This window comes from Glossina fuscipes, unplaced genomic scaffold (genome assembly GCF_014805625.2).
Source record: "Glossina fuscipes isolate IAEA_lab_2018 unplaced genomic scaffold, Yale_Gfus_2 61105, whole genome shotgun sequence".
NCBI lineage: Eukaryota > Metazoa > Arthropoda > Insecta > Diptera > Glossinidae > Glossina > Glossina fuscipes.
In genome coordinates this window covers 37,599-54,190 of record NW_024003346.1, presented here as the reverse complement: position 1 = coordinate 54,190, position 16,592 = coordinate 37,599, and the positions used below count along the sequence as shown (strand labels likewise).

Here is a 16,592-nt window from a genome sequence, read left to right as displayed (position 1 = left end):
TTTATTATTATTTAACCAGAAAATAGGGTTTAGCGCGAACTTTATCTATAGCAAAATTCTTACATTGATGGAGGAAGGAAGATTGGGAGAAATAAATGGCAAAGAAATTAGGAAGCGGTGGGACGTGAGTGACAAGTTCAAGGAAAAGATGAAACCTTGTCCCAACTAAGCAACCGATTTTCGCAAAGGTTGTGAAGGTTCCGGTGAATAGTTCTGATGCGCCTGTGATAATAAAACCGAATGTAGACCCGAAGTCGTTGAAAATTGAATAATGTGCGCTGCACGAGCAATGGCGCGGTCATGATAGATTGCAATGACAGTGAGGAAAAGCAAAATGCTAAGGCAATTATACCAGGTGATTACGACATTGTGGTACCAAGCAAGTGATTTAAACTAATTGACATAAACTTCAGTTATAGTAAAGAGGTACTGGTTGACAATCTAAGAAATCAGAACTCGAATCTAGGGGAGAGTAAAATCATAAGAATATATGCAATATCTAAACAGGACAGGATAAACTGCAGCGCTGTGATGGAAAGAGGTCTTCATTTACTGAGGTTTAGGCAGATGGCACATTGTCTGTGGGTGGGGAAAAGCGTCGCATTTGTGAATGCATTTAGTTTCAACAAACCTAAGATTGATTACTTGCCACACCTTAGCAATTGACGTTGTCTACGGAAAGAAGACACGATTCAAGCCAAAGATTGACAGTAGGTTTTCTCAAATTGCTGGTTATAATATCACCTAAAAACACATACTGACAGAAGTGGTAGCATTTCCTTTTATGGTCAATGTTTGCCTGTTGTAAAGGTCATTGACATATGTTTCCAGTTGTTGACTCAATGAAATACAGATAACTCTGGTGAATATGTTCGCACGTCATTCTTCATGTATGTAGTTCTCTCTGGTACTTGGGCTCTCAAACTAACGTTTAAACCGGTAAAAGAAATTGCGAAAAAATTCACGAGGTAGCATTAGCACTGACATATAAAGACATATCTGCAGATCTATTTTCTCAATGTAGCTTTCAAGTGTAAGAATTTTGAATCTATCAATATGGAAGGACTGAATTTTGCCTCCTCTCGCGTTTTTTGTGATGATTTTTTGCATAGAACTGATATGAATGATAATATATTAAGACATGTCCCTCTAAGCCGTCTTGGTATTCGTCCGAAGTCAGAACGGCTATTAAACTCGGTAATGGGTCGGCTTCCCATTTAGGCTCACTGAGGCTTCCTGAGGTATAGGAATAGTGTGCACTATATCACGCGGTGTTTAAAGCGACGAGGGTATTGTAAAGAGCTTAATCCCAATCTTCCTCCGAAAGCTCTTTGGAAAAATTTACGGAATATTGGCACAAGGAAGAGCCCAATTCTTTTTGAAGTCTATCCATACATTTTGAGTCCCAAATATTGTTCATGGAATCGGAGATTACTTGTGAATCAGGAAGCGCTGCATCGGCATAACGGTACGTTTGAGTTTAGGGGTCCCGGAGGTGAAGAGGTGTGACAGTCTATACACTTCATTAAATTGAACACTTTTGGTCATGATAAAATTAACGTCAAGTTTTTGAAACTAATTATTCCAGACATCATTCTGCCTCTGACCCATGTTTTAAATCTGATTATAACTACGTGCTCATTCCACAACAGTTAGACAGCGGCGGTAGTAACACCTATTAGGAAAAAGTGGCTTTTAGTCCTTCCTCAAGTTTTCCGTCCAATTACTCTCCTTCCTTCTTTGTCGAAGGTACTGGAACGCTTAATAGCTGATCACATTAGACTGCACCTCTCCACGAACAATTTACTGTGTTCAGGTGGCAGAGTGTCCAGTGTATCAATTAGAGATCGTATCAATTTCTGTAACGATTCCAATAACTTAAAGTTAAATACTAGTAAAATTAAAGCCATAGTTTTTTCAGCTGTATGTGTATAATTCATTTCACAAAAACATTTCTTATTCACAAAAATCGGAGACTCCACTATTGGCTTTACATTTGTAGCGCTCGCATAAACGTATGTTATAATCTAACGTGAATGAATTTAAATTTGTTCAGCAAAAACTAAGGAAAGAAAGTAAAATTATAAATATGTGTTGAAATAAAAACAACCCTGAATATCTCATCTCTACATAAAAAATCGTATATCACCTTAAAGTAGAAACGATTCTGAACTCTGGCAGCGCTATGTGTACATTTCTTAACGATTTTCTTCCCATTTCTCGTGTAAAACGAAACAAAAATTTACGTGATTATTAATAAAATAATTTTAAAAAAATAATTGAAAAATATACACAAAAAGCAAATCGAAAATACCGAAACCGAAAGCTCTATACAAATGTCATCTTTATAAAAAAATAGATGCAAAATTTTAACATCTGAACGAAAGAAGTTTACTGACTTTTCTTTTATGTGCAAAAAAATTAAAAAATAAGAAATATATATAGGTGCGTATAAAATTAAAAAAAAAAACAAGAAAAAATCAAATCGATTATTATGTGAGTGAAAAAATGCGCAAGTGACACTTAAAAATTGTACAAGAAGAAGCGAAGGAGAATATCAGAAAGGCAAAACGATGTAATCACAGAATATGTTAAAACGAAAGAAAAACAAATGGAATGCAATTAAATTCAATTAAGATGTATTAAAAAACGAATTAATTGCTTGGAATATTAAAAGTACAGAGAGGCTTGACAGACATATTGGATGTTAGCTGCCTGACTGGGAAGTTATAGCATACAACAATAATATCAAGTGCCATATAACAAGCCAATTATTTTAAAGTTTATATGCATGCATAGTTGATTACTTGTGTCAGTAGTGGACAGACAGGGGTAATTGTGTGTGTAATAAAATAAATGAATTGAGTTTGGATTTTGTGTAAATTTTATTGTTGTGTGCTCTTCATCTTTCCAGTCAGTCAATTTATTTATCAGTAGTGTTGACAACTATTTGTGGTGATTTAATACATAGCAGTACTATTATTTATTCTTTGTATATATTTGCATAAGTGTTTGTGTCACAATTTGTAGTAAAAATAAAAACATACTGCAAAGAAAATTAATTGAAAAAAAAATTATTTTTTAACAAAGTATTTTCCCAAACAAACTTCTTGCTCGCCTTATTTAGAAAAGACACATAGCATGCTATAAAAACAACAACTTCGATGTATTCGTTTAACATAATCCTAATAGTCACCAAACCTTAGTGTTCTTATGAACAGATAAAGGGTTGATTGAACTCCATCCGTAGTGCTAGTAAGAGCTTTCCATATTTGAATATCTATCTGACATAGTTTGTCTTAGCTCCTTAACACATTTTTGTCGTCTCCGCCTGAGCCTGAGCCGTCATTATCTACGTCATCATCATGTTGTGGCATAGAATTATTATTCGCTAGCTTAGCTTAGCTGCTGGTCAGTAGTTGGTTCTTCTGTTTTGCGGTGCTTAGTGAAAAACCGCATTTTTTTTAAATACATAAAACTGATTTAGTTATATGTTTTTCTACACAACTTAAAAAAAGTAAAACCTTATGTGCATAGGCACATAAGCGTGCTTACCCATGCACATGCTTATATATTTGTATTTGTATAGTTACGCTTAAGCTCCTTTGTTTTCACTTATTTGTATTGCACCGCTCTCTGCCTACTTCTTGTCGGCCAGCTTAATAACAAATTGCCGTTTGATACCATGTCGCAGTTTCATGTCTGCAACCTTGTTTAAAATCTTATTTATGAATTTGTTTATCATATTTTTTCGATTCAATAATAAAAAAGACTATATAATATAATTACCACTTACGATTAACAAATGTATTATAATCTGTGCTCCAAACTCCCGTTTTATCTTATATTTAATCTTCACGTTCCGCGTAAATGTATTCTTACGATTCTGTGCGATCGTTTAGTTATTCATGAGCTTTGCGTCCGTAGATATAACTGTATCAACGAGCAAGTGTTACAAACAATCATAAAAAACTTATCAATTTCAGTAGCTTTGGAATGCAGATAGTTTAATAGCTAAAGCTTGTGCGCAGAATTCATTAGATAAATCATTACAATAAAACTATAGTCTACGTTTACCTAGATTAGAATATTACTAAGTTGTTTTTACGATTGTATTAACCGTTTCTCATTTCATTCCTTTTTCTAGCACTTTTTCACTTCCTTAAGATCAGTAATTTGCGATTATAATAAATTTTTTTTTATTTTTTTGCTTGTATATTCAGGAGGTATACCTTGATATTCTCTAATCTATCTGACGTTTAAATCTGAACATCTTCCCGGGATTTTTTAGTAAACGATTGAAATTCTGATGATGGGCTAAAATACTTATCAATGAACCACCTAATGGAAGCTGCTCGATTCATTAGACAGGGTGCTAAGTCTTATTGCAATCACTAGTTACTAAGGATTTATTAACGCTTGTCACCAAAGGTTAAGGATTGATTTTTCAAAAACTTTCGATATGAATTAGTCAACAAATAATTCCACTTTTGCGGATGTTATTGCATTTCTTATAGCTTTTTGCCTTGTGGTCTTATACATGCCAACTTGGTCTTTACAATGAACACCTAAGATCTTTCAGTTTTAGTTCATACTACTAACGCACATTTCCAGATCTTAGCGTAAAATATGCTGTACTTCACTGCGTTCACTTATGCCTACTGTCTAAGAACGAAGCGCAGTTAATTTATTTAAATCGCCAGTAGCTTTGTTTTGCATGCCGTTGCTCGCTTGTTCCATTTTGGCATAAGTACAGGTATTATCGCGACAATAGATTGTCGTAGGGTCAAGTTAAGTGGACATAATCAAAGGCTGTTTCATTAAAAGACACCCGAGCTAATTTTTAAAGTTAAAAAATTCTACCACGATTTTATCGCAGATCCTAAGAACTTGAAGAGTCAGCAGGAGTTAGAAGAGCTATTAGATCAAACTAAAAGAAAGTCATGAGAATATATTTTTAAAAAGTTTTATCTGCTGCTGTTGATCGATTAAAAATTTATATAACAAGCAACAACACGCTATATTTGAGTAACGTCAAACTATTGCATACCCTCATACCATCGCTTAATACAATTCCTCACTTAACTTCAACAGCTAATATAAAAAATTATGGCTTGTTGATATATACACATATCCTTCCCAAAATAATCACTGTAAATTTTTATGTCGAATCACTAGTTTGTGTCATAATTTTCACTATAAAATACCTAGAATTTGTGGCAAGGGTTTAACGTGGGTTTCTGCCTGAAAGGCTTAACCCCACGATGGCCCAAGCCACTTTTAAGCGTACTACGCCCCCTGGAGAGTTAGACAATCCCCACAGAGTAGGGGCCTAAACAGCACCAGAGTCCAGAACGGTTTATTGCGTATGGATCAATAAACCCCACTCTGGTCAGTGGTGAGGCCTAGCTGCACTCGATTGTTCCACTTTGGCTTGGAACTGCCAACCACAACCACCACGACTACTCCCCGAAGGGCCGCACCCAAGCAGTCAGGGCTCATCAATTTGTGTTCAAAAAAGGGGAAATTGCGCTCGCTTTTACCATAAGGTTTCCACGGCGCCGTTGATCAATTACCACCATACCTAGTGTTAGAACTTGTTTTCACATAAATATTTAGTTTTTGGAAGGGCGTTTATATGAAAGAGGGCATCAAAAGTCGATACTCAATAGCAGCGGTTCTTAGGCTTAAACAAGTCTGCGTACCAAAGTTCATGAACATATTTTAAGATAATTGCGACCTCAAAGGTTGTATATCAAAGAACATAGATATACGTGCATAAATCGTGTCAGAAATTTATCCTGTGTCGATTTGTATGATGAAATGTTAGTCCATTTTGATCATTTGTGAGCGTTTCATAAATTCGCTTAAGCAAAAGAGGCTTTAAAAATTGGAAGATAATTGATTTTATGAGGCAATTTTTATTGCTGAGAGAATTTTGTTAGTTATTCACTATTTACAGTAAAGATGGATTTATTAAAGATCTTTCTAAGCAGAGAACTTCAAAAGCCGAGGCATTAACACGGTTAATCAAAAGAACATGTGTACGGTTCTGGAAGATTTCCTATTGACGAAGGTTTCATTTTAAAGCGTAATATTACTATTTTATTTTGCCTGTGATGTTTGGTTCGTTTGGAATATGTTCTGAATATAATTGACAGTAAAATAATTTTTTTTTTTTTTTTTTTTTTGGTATGTTGAACAGAGATGGACAGTAGAATAATTAGTAAGAATTTTTCCTTTTACCAATTATAGTCATGATCTATATATATGCTACTGACATGGCACAGCATTATCATTTACATCAATTTCAAAGCTTTTGGTGTTGCATCCGTGTCACTTGTGGTACAAGGTGTATTAAGTAGTGCGGACGTATGTAACACGCAGAAGGATGTGAAATGGATTAACCTTTTATTTTACCGATCGATTTAGAGTCGATCTAGGCCCGTCTGTCCGCCTGTCTATCTAAATGTGTGTTCAATCTTGAGATGAAATTGGGTACAGTGACATGTTTTCACCCAAGGGAACGCTATTGAAAATGGTTCGGATCGGTCTATCTTTTTGTCCTCTCCCCATATAACGATCTATTCTAAAAAGCCGTGATATAGGAAAAAATCGTAACTTTCAAAATTTTTCAGCCGAAGAGATTAAGTAGTAGTGTTTGGGCCTTCTAAACTGGTACGACAACTTTGGTTCGGCTCGCGCAATTCTTGAACTTCCTCCCATGTAGCGAAAACTGAAATTCATGCGACAAAATGGTATAATTTTCAATGCTTTGTAATGAAAATTGTATATTTTTTTGATGTTACCCTAATAAGAATTTTCACCAAAGTTGGTCCTTTGTAAGGCAAAAAGTTTAAGTTTTAATATGTGGGGATGAAAATTGCCCCCTATTAGTAATTTCACACCAAAAATAACTTTACAAAATTTCGACCATCTACGCCTATTTTTGAATTCTGCGAAAGAAGACGTCATTTTTGTGTTCTATAATATCAATAAGAATTGTGATAGACAATATTACAATGAGATAGGGTATTTAATGGCGTCCTTGCCCGACTATAATGTTCTTCCTTGTTTTGGTTTTTACTTTTTTGAGTCAGAACTATTGCCAAATTCATCAGACACAAATGTTTTTGTGTTTTTTTTCATATGAATTGTAAACGGGAACGGCTAGTTTAATAATAATTCCGCAGACGATTTACATTTGTTGCTTTTCGGTCGATACCATATTTTTCGTTTATTTTTAAATGCCGTTTTATTAAATTGTTCAAAAACTTCTGGTACATACGTTCTGACCAGGGCTTTTTTCTTGCTCACTTTCATGGGTATATTGCTGTGACTTATATCGTATTTTATTTATTTATTTAATTGAATGTGCTTCGCTATGAGAATTTATTGTTCAATCTTTGTTGGTTTGAAAACGCATACGAATCTAAAGTTATTGACCTCATATTTTATATAATTAATTTTTTTTTAGTTTTTCGAAGATTGTTAGGATTATGCACGGACCCGTTTATATGTAAATTTGCCGTAATATGATAGACAAATATTCATTAAAAATTTACGATTGAAAAACATATTTTACGAATAAATGTTTAAGAAAGTTGTGTATGAAATTCGTAGAGTATTGTCGCATCGTCAGTGAAATACAAACTTAACCAACACTGACTTTATAGGCGAAATAAGAGCCTTTTCTTGGTCTGATGAAATGCGCGGATGTTCATCACACAAACAAAGGTGTTCTTTATTATGGGCACCACAAAAAAACATGTGCGTTTCATCCATAAAATATCGGAAAGTTTTTGGTCTCGCTTAGGAATTGCAAGTAAATTCAGATTTTGAAATGTTGATAGGTAAAGATAGACACACAACATCTTCGTTGTAATTGCTGTTTGTTAAATAGCTAACAATTAGCAAGAAATGACCTACTGCAGTGTTTACAGGCCAAGTAAATTGTTCTCTCGAGGTGGTTACGAAAAATCCTATCGTCCTATCTTCGTAGACCATGCTTTCTCACACATACAAATTTGGTTTCCCGAACTTCAATGGACTTCCTGAGAACACATCGCATTATCAGTGTGGGAGTTCGCGGACGCTTTTAATAAAGATACAACCTGGGTTTGAGTAACCGCAAAAGATAACAAAAATTAGGGACGATTAGCATAAGCATCCAATGCTAAAGCCCGAGATAAGCAACAAGCCGAGTAAAAACATAAAATATTTTGGACAAGGATATAAAATTTCTTAATTATTCTCTTCTAGGCATTTTTCTTTATTTTGTAAACTATTATTATTATTATTATGCATTGAATGTAATACATTGGCAACAGCAATGTTTTAAATACTATAGCATTTTGGAAGAACTCTAAACTTGCTTTATCGAAACGAAAATCTTAATCAGCCACAAGCACGTCAAGTTTCAGTCAGTAAAAACTTAATGCTATTTTATTAGTTCCTGTATACTCCATTGTATTAGAAATAATTCTGCTTATATTTTAATTTCCATAGTTATGGTTTTAGTCAGCAACGAATGGCAAAATAGTAGCGAAGATGAACATAAATCTACAGGCGATAACAGTGCAGCCCCTTTACTACCAAACGCAACTACAACTACAATTGCAACAGCTACCCCATCGACAACGCTATCAACGGCGACAACGTGTACGTTACCAACAACTGCCGCTATTGCTTTGTCAACAACAACGGCGGAGACTACAGCTTCTACAACGACAACAGCTGCCACAACAACATCAAAAACGGAAACCATAGCAGTGACAAACGTTATAAAACCTACAACTCCAGGCGATGTAACGAAAGGGATTACTGCACCCACAACGGTGTCAGCACTCCCTGAACTCGAAAAAGTAACAAGAATTGTTAATGAAAATATAAGCGATGAAAAAGAAGGACAAAAATTGTCAGACGAACAGATCAAAAGCGAAATTATAAAAACTGAAAATCAAATTAATGATAAAACCAAGCAGGTCCCCAGGACATCAATCGGTACCTCAACCAAGGACGACAACAATCTCGACAAGTATGTGCTTGATTACAATACCTTAAAAATCATGTCGGAAAATATAAAGGAGTCAGCATTCTTCAACGAGGAAATGCCTGAGACTCGGACTTATAGTGAGAGTGATGCAGGAAGCACGCTAGAAGAAATCGCAACCAGGAACATACCAACTGCTCGTAACAGTTTGGGTGTACTTGAAGGTATCGAGGGGACTTCGTTTTCAAATACAAATACTTTACTAGCTTCAAGTTCAGGAAAGTTAAGCATGCCCGCCACAGGAACACAATCCACCGATCCATTTAGCGGCGGTCCTACCATAACGCCAGAGGTATTAAATAGTGCTTTACAATCAGTTATGAATGCAGCTAATACTGGTAACTTAGCGGCAGCAGCTGGGCTGCAGTCAAGTCTTCTAAATCAATTGGGCATAGGGGCAGCATTAAGTGTGAACGTAGCAGCGGGTCTCCACAAAACTGCCAAACAATTAAATGCATCATTTGGTTTATTAGAAAGTCAGGCGAAAAATGACACTAATGTAACCGATGTTAACATAATGTCTCCAGGAGCACCGATGTCACCAGATACAAATGGACAAGCCAGAATTGTACTTATTTGTGAAGCTAATTCTCATCCATTTCAGACGCGTACCATCAGCCTGACATCAAATGTGGAGTGCATGGTTGGACGTTTAATAGCTAAGAGCAAGGCAGCCGAAAATAACGCCATATTTGATTGTAAAGTCTTGTCACGTAAACATGCGGTCATTTGGTATACACCGGATGGCAAATTCTGGGTCAAGGATACTAAATCTTCTAACGGTACCTTCATAAATGATAACAAATTAGGCGAATCCGAAGCTGAGTTGCACTTTGGGGATGTCGTCAAATTTGGCGTCGACGTACTGGAGAATTCTCGTAAGGAAGTTCACGGTTGCATTATAGCCTGCGTCAAACTTTACTTACCGGATGGACGAGAAGCCATATCAATTGATGGATCGGCGCATCGAAATCAACACACGGGAGAAGGGCGCATTAGTTTTGATGAATTGCATCGTTTAAATTTGTACGTCCAGGAGACATCACAACGAGAAAAATTGCTAACTTCGAAACTATGCAGCATACAAAACGTGCTAGATGCTACACGGAAGAATTCAGCTTTATGTTGGCAGGCTATGATAACAGAAGATCAACTCTTGCATCGTATTCATTCATTGGAGAAGAAGCTGCAAATTATGGAGAAGAATATACCCGAAAATGTTTTAAGAAACGAGGTAAACGTTATTGTATTATTGTATCCAACCATCCTTGAGAATTTGTGGTCCGTCCGATTTTTTTTGCAATCAAGATTGAAATGGACAAAAGGCAACATTTTGAAATAAAAGTGAAAAATGATTTAAAATTTGGGATAAATTGAAACAATGATGTAACATGGAAATGCCGCTTAATTAAAGACTATTAATACAAGTATGGGGGAAAATTTAATGCATTTGATATGTAGCATAAATATTAACTTAGACTGTGCTTGAAGTTTCAAAGTAAAAGCGTTCTATGTTCAAGAAAAACTGTTTAAGACAAATGGGAAGTGAGGTCCGGCCTAAGAGCGAAATAAACTTTTTTTACTTTTTTCTTTTAATTTATTTGAAATTTTCGCCTATTTTTTTAAAGATTCTTAAACTTTTGGAAGATAAGAATTCATATCAGCACTCTGCCAAAGAAGCCTTACGTAAAGTTTACCAAGAACGTTGCGATGCAATGCAAATGTTTGCTAAAATGGAAACTGCTTACACGCAATCGAATAATGAATGCTCATTGTTACGCGACCAAATCATGAATTCGAAACAAATATTGCAAGATGTAAATAGTCGTTTAACGCACCTAGAGAGAGAGTACAGTGACTACCGAGAAGCTACGATGCGACAACAGCAAGAGGCTAAAGAACGTGAAGAACAGCGCATAGTTGAACTTAGCGAAAAGTTACGTGAACGTGAACTGGAATGTGGAGAATTAAAACGTAAAATATCCGAACTTTTAATGAAACGTGCCGAATTGATTGAAACTGAGGAAAAATTGCTTGAAAAGCAGGCTATTGACAAACTAGATGCTGCCATTGCTAATATGGGTGAAGACGACGACGTCGACAATGATGAAGACGATGACATTGGAATAAATGATGAAAGAGATAGCAGTCCTGAGTATGATGGTAAAGGTGATGTACCTAAAAAGAACGAAAATAATGTTGGACTGACAAAATCTGCATTTACATCCGATGACGATATGAATGGTGTAGATGAAGCAAGTTTGGTAAGTACTTTAAAAAGCGGAGTCAGGAAAACATAAATTCTGTATGTTGATAAATTAAACATTAAAGGAAAGAACTACCGATTGTTAGGCATGCTATTCACAATTTGAGTGCTATTCAAAATTAGTTGCAACGAAATATACAATTCTTTTTGCAAGAAATCCTCGACAAATCAATTGGGACATCTTCAGTAAACAAAGAAGTAAAAACATGAAAGCATGAAGTACGGTACATCAGTTCGCATAATGCAATACTTCACCATCAGCTCGCATAATGCGATACTTCACCATCAGCTCCTAAATGCTTACTTACTTTTCAAGAGGTGCTGGCAAGCGAAGGGGCTATTTTATGTATTTATATGGCTCAAATTTACCGCGGTAAATTTATATGGGAAATTACTATTCTGGGATTGTTTCCACTATAAAATTTTAAAAGTTCGATTTTGTCGTATAAAGAATTACTATTTTTAGCAACGGTCATGTGGTAACGGATTTAGAAAATGCCCTGCGATCTAATTTCTCCAAATTTATCTTGTATGTTGAGTACTATTTTCTATAGGTTTTATCGAGAAATATTGAATTATGTATTATGCATATTTTTCATAAAAGGTCTTCCGATAGCACGTCATATGGAGAATAAAGACGGCACGATAGAACGTTTGTTTTGGATAGCGTTCTTCATCCAAAATGCAACAGTATATCAAATTTCGTTAAATTATTTCAAAACTGTATGTAGACTGAACATAACAATTACGGATGGACATTGACGAATAGCAGACTGACATACAGAAAGAAAAATATGAATTCATTCAGAAGATGCTCCGAATCGATCGGTACAATAAAAGTTCAGTCTTAACTCCCTCCGAGTTTTAGATATATCCACAAAAAGTTAACACATTCATACCATAAATGATGCAGGCTATAAAAATTGAAATTTTTATATATTTGCTTGGCATTGTGGGAATAAACATAGCTCGCTTAATGAAGTAAGCATAACTTCCTTGTTTAATTTTAAACTTAAGAACGATTTCCAAAGCTATCAATTAATCTCTTTTCTACTTTTAGAGTAAATTTCAAAAGATTTCAAGAATGAAACATACCAGATTCTCAGCTTCTGCATGCAAAAAGCCACCACCGAAACGTGTTAAAGAACCAACAATAATGAAATGGTTACAGAATTCTGATATTAATAAAAAGGAAGGCTCTTTAAATATTTTTAAAGCGATATGCAATGAGAACAATACAACGAGTGATGACTCAAGTGATGAAGACCAAGCTGAAACGACCAAGAAATATAAAAGTTCTAACATAGGCGAAATTGGTCCCGTTACTGACGAAGCGAAAGTAATTAACGTAAAATGTACCAATTTTGCTAAGAAATTGAAAATCGTACAAAAAAATTTAAAACGCTTAGAGGCCGAAATAGAAAACGAAACAAATCGTGTCAAGCTGTTAGAAACTGGTGCTATTAGCTGCAGTGCTGATGAATCGCAGGATACTCGTGGAGGTGATAGTGAAGATTATTCTGATGAGGAGGGTGCAGCCAATAATGAGTTCATTATAAAACGCAACGGCAAAACCATTAAGGTGCTTTCCAAGAAAAATAATAGCTATAATTTATTAAAATCTAGTGTAAACATGTTGCGAGAAGCCTACAATGAAATATGGGACAGTGTCAAAGAACAGCAAGAAGAAAGAGTAACGGAAAGACAGTGCAAAGATAAACTAATTTCAACGCCCGCATTTAAGGTAAAACAATGTGATAATGTTAAGGTAGATTCAGATCGTAGCAGCCCTGTGGATTACGAAAATGTGTCTGAAATAGGAGACGACTTAAGTTCTTGCGGTGCTTTAACCACAAACAGTTTTATTTCCACGCCAGGTACAACAAAAACCAACGATAACGAAAAGTCGAACGGTAAAAATAAACATTTATTGGAAGAAGAATTACGGGAATACAAAGAACAGGTAGAATGTTTAAATGATAAATTGCAGAACGCTGAATCCGAAGCGCAACATACTTTGGAAATGATGCAAGTCGAGTGTGACGATCTAAAAAAAAAAATGGCTGACCTTAATAATTGTGTGGTTTCTCTGAAAGAAGATAAAAGAGCTTTAGAAGAAGTCATTAATGGAAATAACATTAATAAAAACAAAACTGCCACCCAGGAAATGGAAGAGAAGGTGTCGTCGAAGTCTGCGATGACATTGCCTGCAATTACTAAAGAATTATCACCTCTTAGGGAGTCTAATAGCCGTGATGTATACTATGAATTAAATGAGTGCAATTCCGATCTTCACGCTCAAGATATTAAGAACGATATTGAATGCTTTAATGAGGACGCCTTGGAACGTGAAGAAGAGCTTATAGCATATAAAGAACGTTTGGAAAAACAGGAAGAGCAAAATGTACAATTGCAGCGTGAACTTGTAGCTCTGAAAAGCAAAGCTAGCCACCCCAAAAACAATTTAATATATATATTACCTTATGGAGCTGTTGTTGTTGCACTTTTGGTATATTTTCTACATATATATTTTTGAGTTGAACTATTTTCAATATTTTTCTCATAAACACTGTTCTTTTTTTTACGAATATATATATATATATAAACCAAACAATTAGCGAAAAAAAACGAAAACCAAATATACATAAATTTTCAGTTTTTTGTTTCTATTGTAATTTTTCTATAACAAATAATTTTTGCAATTAAACTTTTTCATTTACACACTCAGTATCTTTCATTCACTAAGTTTCCATATAATTATTATTATAATTAATAGATAATATATACATTGTCCTGAAAACAAAAACACAAAACGAAATTCCGTAAGAAAAAAAGAATGGAAAACAAAATTGCAAATGCATAAACTTCTTCTTTTTTATTTATCCAAAAAACCGCGGGAATGCGGAAATATTAAGAACTTTTTATAAACAAAACAATTGAAAATGAAAATCAATCCTTACAATATTATCTGCGCCCCTGAATCATATAAATAAGAATTATATGGAGGAAGAAATTTTGGTATAAGCGTTAGTTAAGATATTTTTTTATAATTTAGAGCTTTTTGTTTATTCAAGAATTTGGAAATGGCAAAAAAAAAGAAGAAAAACTAAATAACCCTAACAACAGGTTATAACTAAAAGTCTGCGAGTATTTCGTTCCTTAGTTCAGAAAAATATTTTTGTTTCATTATTCTTTTGTTGTTCGCTCTAAATATTAAGTAAGGTTTTCCTTATGTTCGCGTATTTTCTTTTTTATACATTTATACTTTATAGTTAAAAAACCATTTCTTACAAACAAGTCAAGAGCCAGTGTTGCAGTGAAGTTAAGAGAGCTCCGCGTTTTGCCGAAAAGCAAATCAAAATGACGCACATAAAATTGGCTTTGCACATAAAATTGGCTTGGTATTTGCTCTTCACTAAAATACATCCTTGTAACAACATGCGCCACCGGATTATTTAGTTCGCATTTCTTGTGTAAAAAGAAACAGGAAGATAGCGGTAAATCTTAAATGAATTGTTGAATTTGTATCTGTACAATTTTTTTATTTGTCAATTAAAAGTTAATTATTTATTAGTTAATATTAAAAAACGAAGGAGAAAGTAGTTTCTTAAAATTCAGCCCGTTTTGTTAAATTATTATTCATTTTGTTAAATTTATTATAAAATTTGTTTAATTTTAATATTTCGGTTCCGTATAGAATTAAAACCGCTTCGTTTGGCAATTAAAAAATGAATAAATAAATCATTGCGTCTTATTTATTATCAATCATTTTGATTTTTTTTTGCTCGATATTGTTAATATAATTTTATTTATAGGCCGCTGTAAAAGCTAAATTTCCATTATTATTGCACTTTGTATAAATTTTATGCTTAAACATACAAAATATTTAAGAAAATTGAAAATTAAAAAATCGAATACAGCAAAAATTAATATATGAAATAAATGAAATAATATAAAAATTACAAATAACTTAAATGTGAATGTTATCCTTTTTAAATTATCAGTAGAAGAAGAAAAATCGAAAAATTAGCCATGCCCACGGAAAGCTACAATTGCTTAAATCTTATTCGATTAATTTTTTTGAGGTCTTACGCTTATTTATCATAATGACAATCCAAACGGAATGTTTAAAACTATTTTGCACATTCTTCAAACGAAGATATATTATCTGCCTAAAAATGGGTTAATTCTAAAATGAAGGCGGTAGACACCGCGATGTGGTGGATTAATTTTTTCTTAATGATACAAGCGATATGGGTACCAAACAAAAGAACTTAATGAGTAGAATACGGAAAGCATTGTGGTGGGCATGCGAGGTAAATTCGGCCCCTGCCGAATGTTTGTTTAATTCAATATGGATTTTTAATTTAAAAAAAGAGATTTATTTAATGATTACTTGAGAGGATAGACTGCTGTATATTTTTTAAACAATCTTTTTCTTTCATTGACATAAATAATCCCTTAAACAGGATGACAAGCCATAGACATGGCAAAATTTTAAGCGATCAAGAAGATTGCTTTTTTTTAACGTAATTGCTTACCAGTACACGGACAATTAAACAAAAACGACAAACAGCACAATTTTTCGTAACATTTTTCATTTTTTTTCATTAAAAGGAGTAGTACGCTTTGAACTGGCAAAGCGAATAGCATTTTTGATGCTGATCGTAGGCGAAGTTGAAAAATTAATAAATAAAGAGAAAGCTTCTGAACACTAAAACATTTAAAGAAAAATATCAAGAGAAAAAATTCTTGTGAATCAAAGCCTGGTGCAGCTGAGCTTACCCCAGTACCACGGAACGGGCAAAAGTCCTCACAGGCGGTGCTCAAGCAGGGTCTCTCTCATCGAAAACCAGTAAATTAAAAAAAAAGATAAGTAACAAAATGCCTTGGTAGTTGCGAAACAACAAAAATGCTTGCTTTTGTTCTAGAAAACCCATGTTGAGAAGAGCGACAGAAAAAATGGAAAAAATAAATAAAATGACAGAAAATATTATTTAGAGAAAATTCATAGTTCTTATATACTGAAATCTACATAAAGAGAAGTGCGTGTGACAATACTTTACAACAAAGCAATGATTGGGAATAATCGAAAAAAGGGTACCTACACATGAATATCTGAAATCGGTAAAAAGTTTGTATTTGTCAAAGCTAGCTTAGTCTGCTGTTAGTTGTGGTTTTATCATGAAAAACTAAAAAGAACTAAAGAAACTAACAAAATCTCGCGACAGTTACTCGCATTAGGTTGCTTGCTACGGCCAAACAAAAAAAAGG

At 34.3% G+C, this 16,592-nt stretch overlaps 1 protein-coding gene across 2 annotated transcripts; it reads left to right on the top strand.

Annotated features, from left to right (window-relative positions):
• Positions 1-2,174: 2,174 nt before the first annotated feature.
• Positions 2,175-13,854, top strand: LOC119643499 (sarcolemmal membrane-associated protein). 2 transcript variants are annotated; one of them, XM_038042858.1, is made up of 4 exons: positions 2,175-2,445; positions 8,509-10,286; positions 10,681-11,316; positions 12,379-13,854. In XM_038042858.1, exons 2-4 carry the CDS (start codon positions 8,511-8,513, stop codon positions 13,852-13,854), a joined length of 3,888 nt encoding a protein of 1,295 aa, XP_037898786.1. In that variant the 5' UTR covers positions 2,175-2,445; positions 8,509-8,510. The 2 variants fall into 2 exon arrangements, with proteins under 2 accessions (XP_037898786.1, XP_037898787.1); XM_038042859.1 differs by lacking the exon at positions 2,175-2,445 and adding an exon at positions 2,468-2,575.
• Positions 13,855-16,592: the final 2,738 nt, after the last annotated feature.

Excerpts from the sequence above, each read along its gene's own strand:
- LOC119643499 (XM_038042858.1), top strand. The coding sequence starts at position 8,511 with ATGGTTTTAGTCAGCAACGAATGGCAAAATAGTAGCGAAGATGAACAT. Across the intron at positions 10,287-10,680 it reads AAAATGTTTTAAGAAACGAG|ATTCTTAAACTTTTGGAAGA; the intron begins GTAAACGTTATT and ends ATTTTTTTAAAG. Across the intron at positions 11,317-12,378 it reads GTGTAGATGAAGCAAGTTTG|AGTAAATTTCAAAAGATTTC; the intron begins GTAAGTACTTTA and ends TTCTACTTTTAG.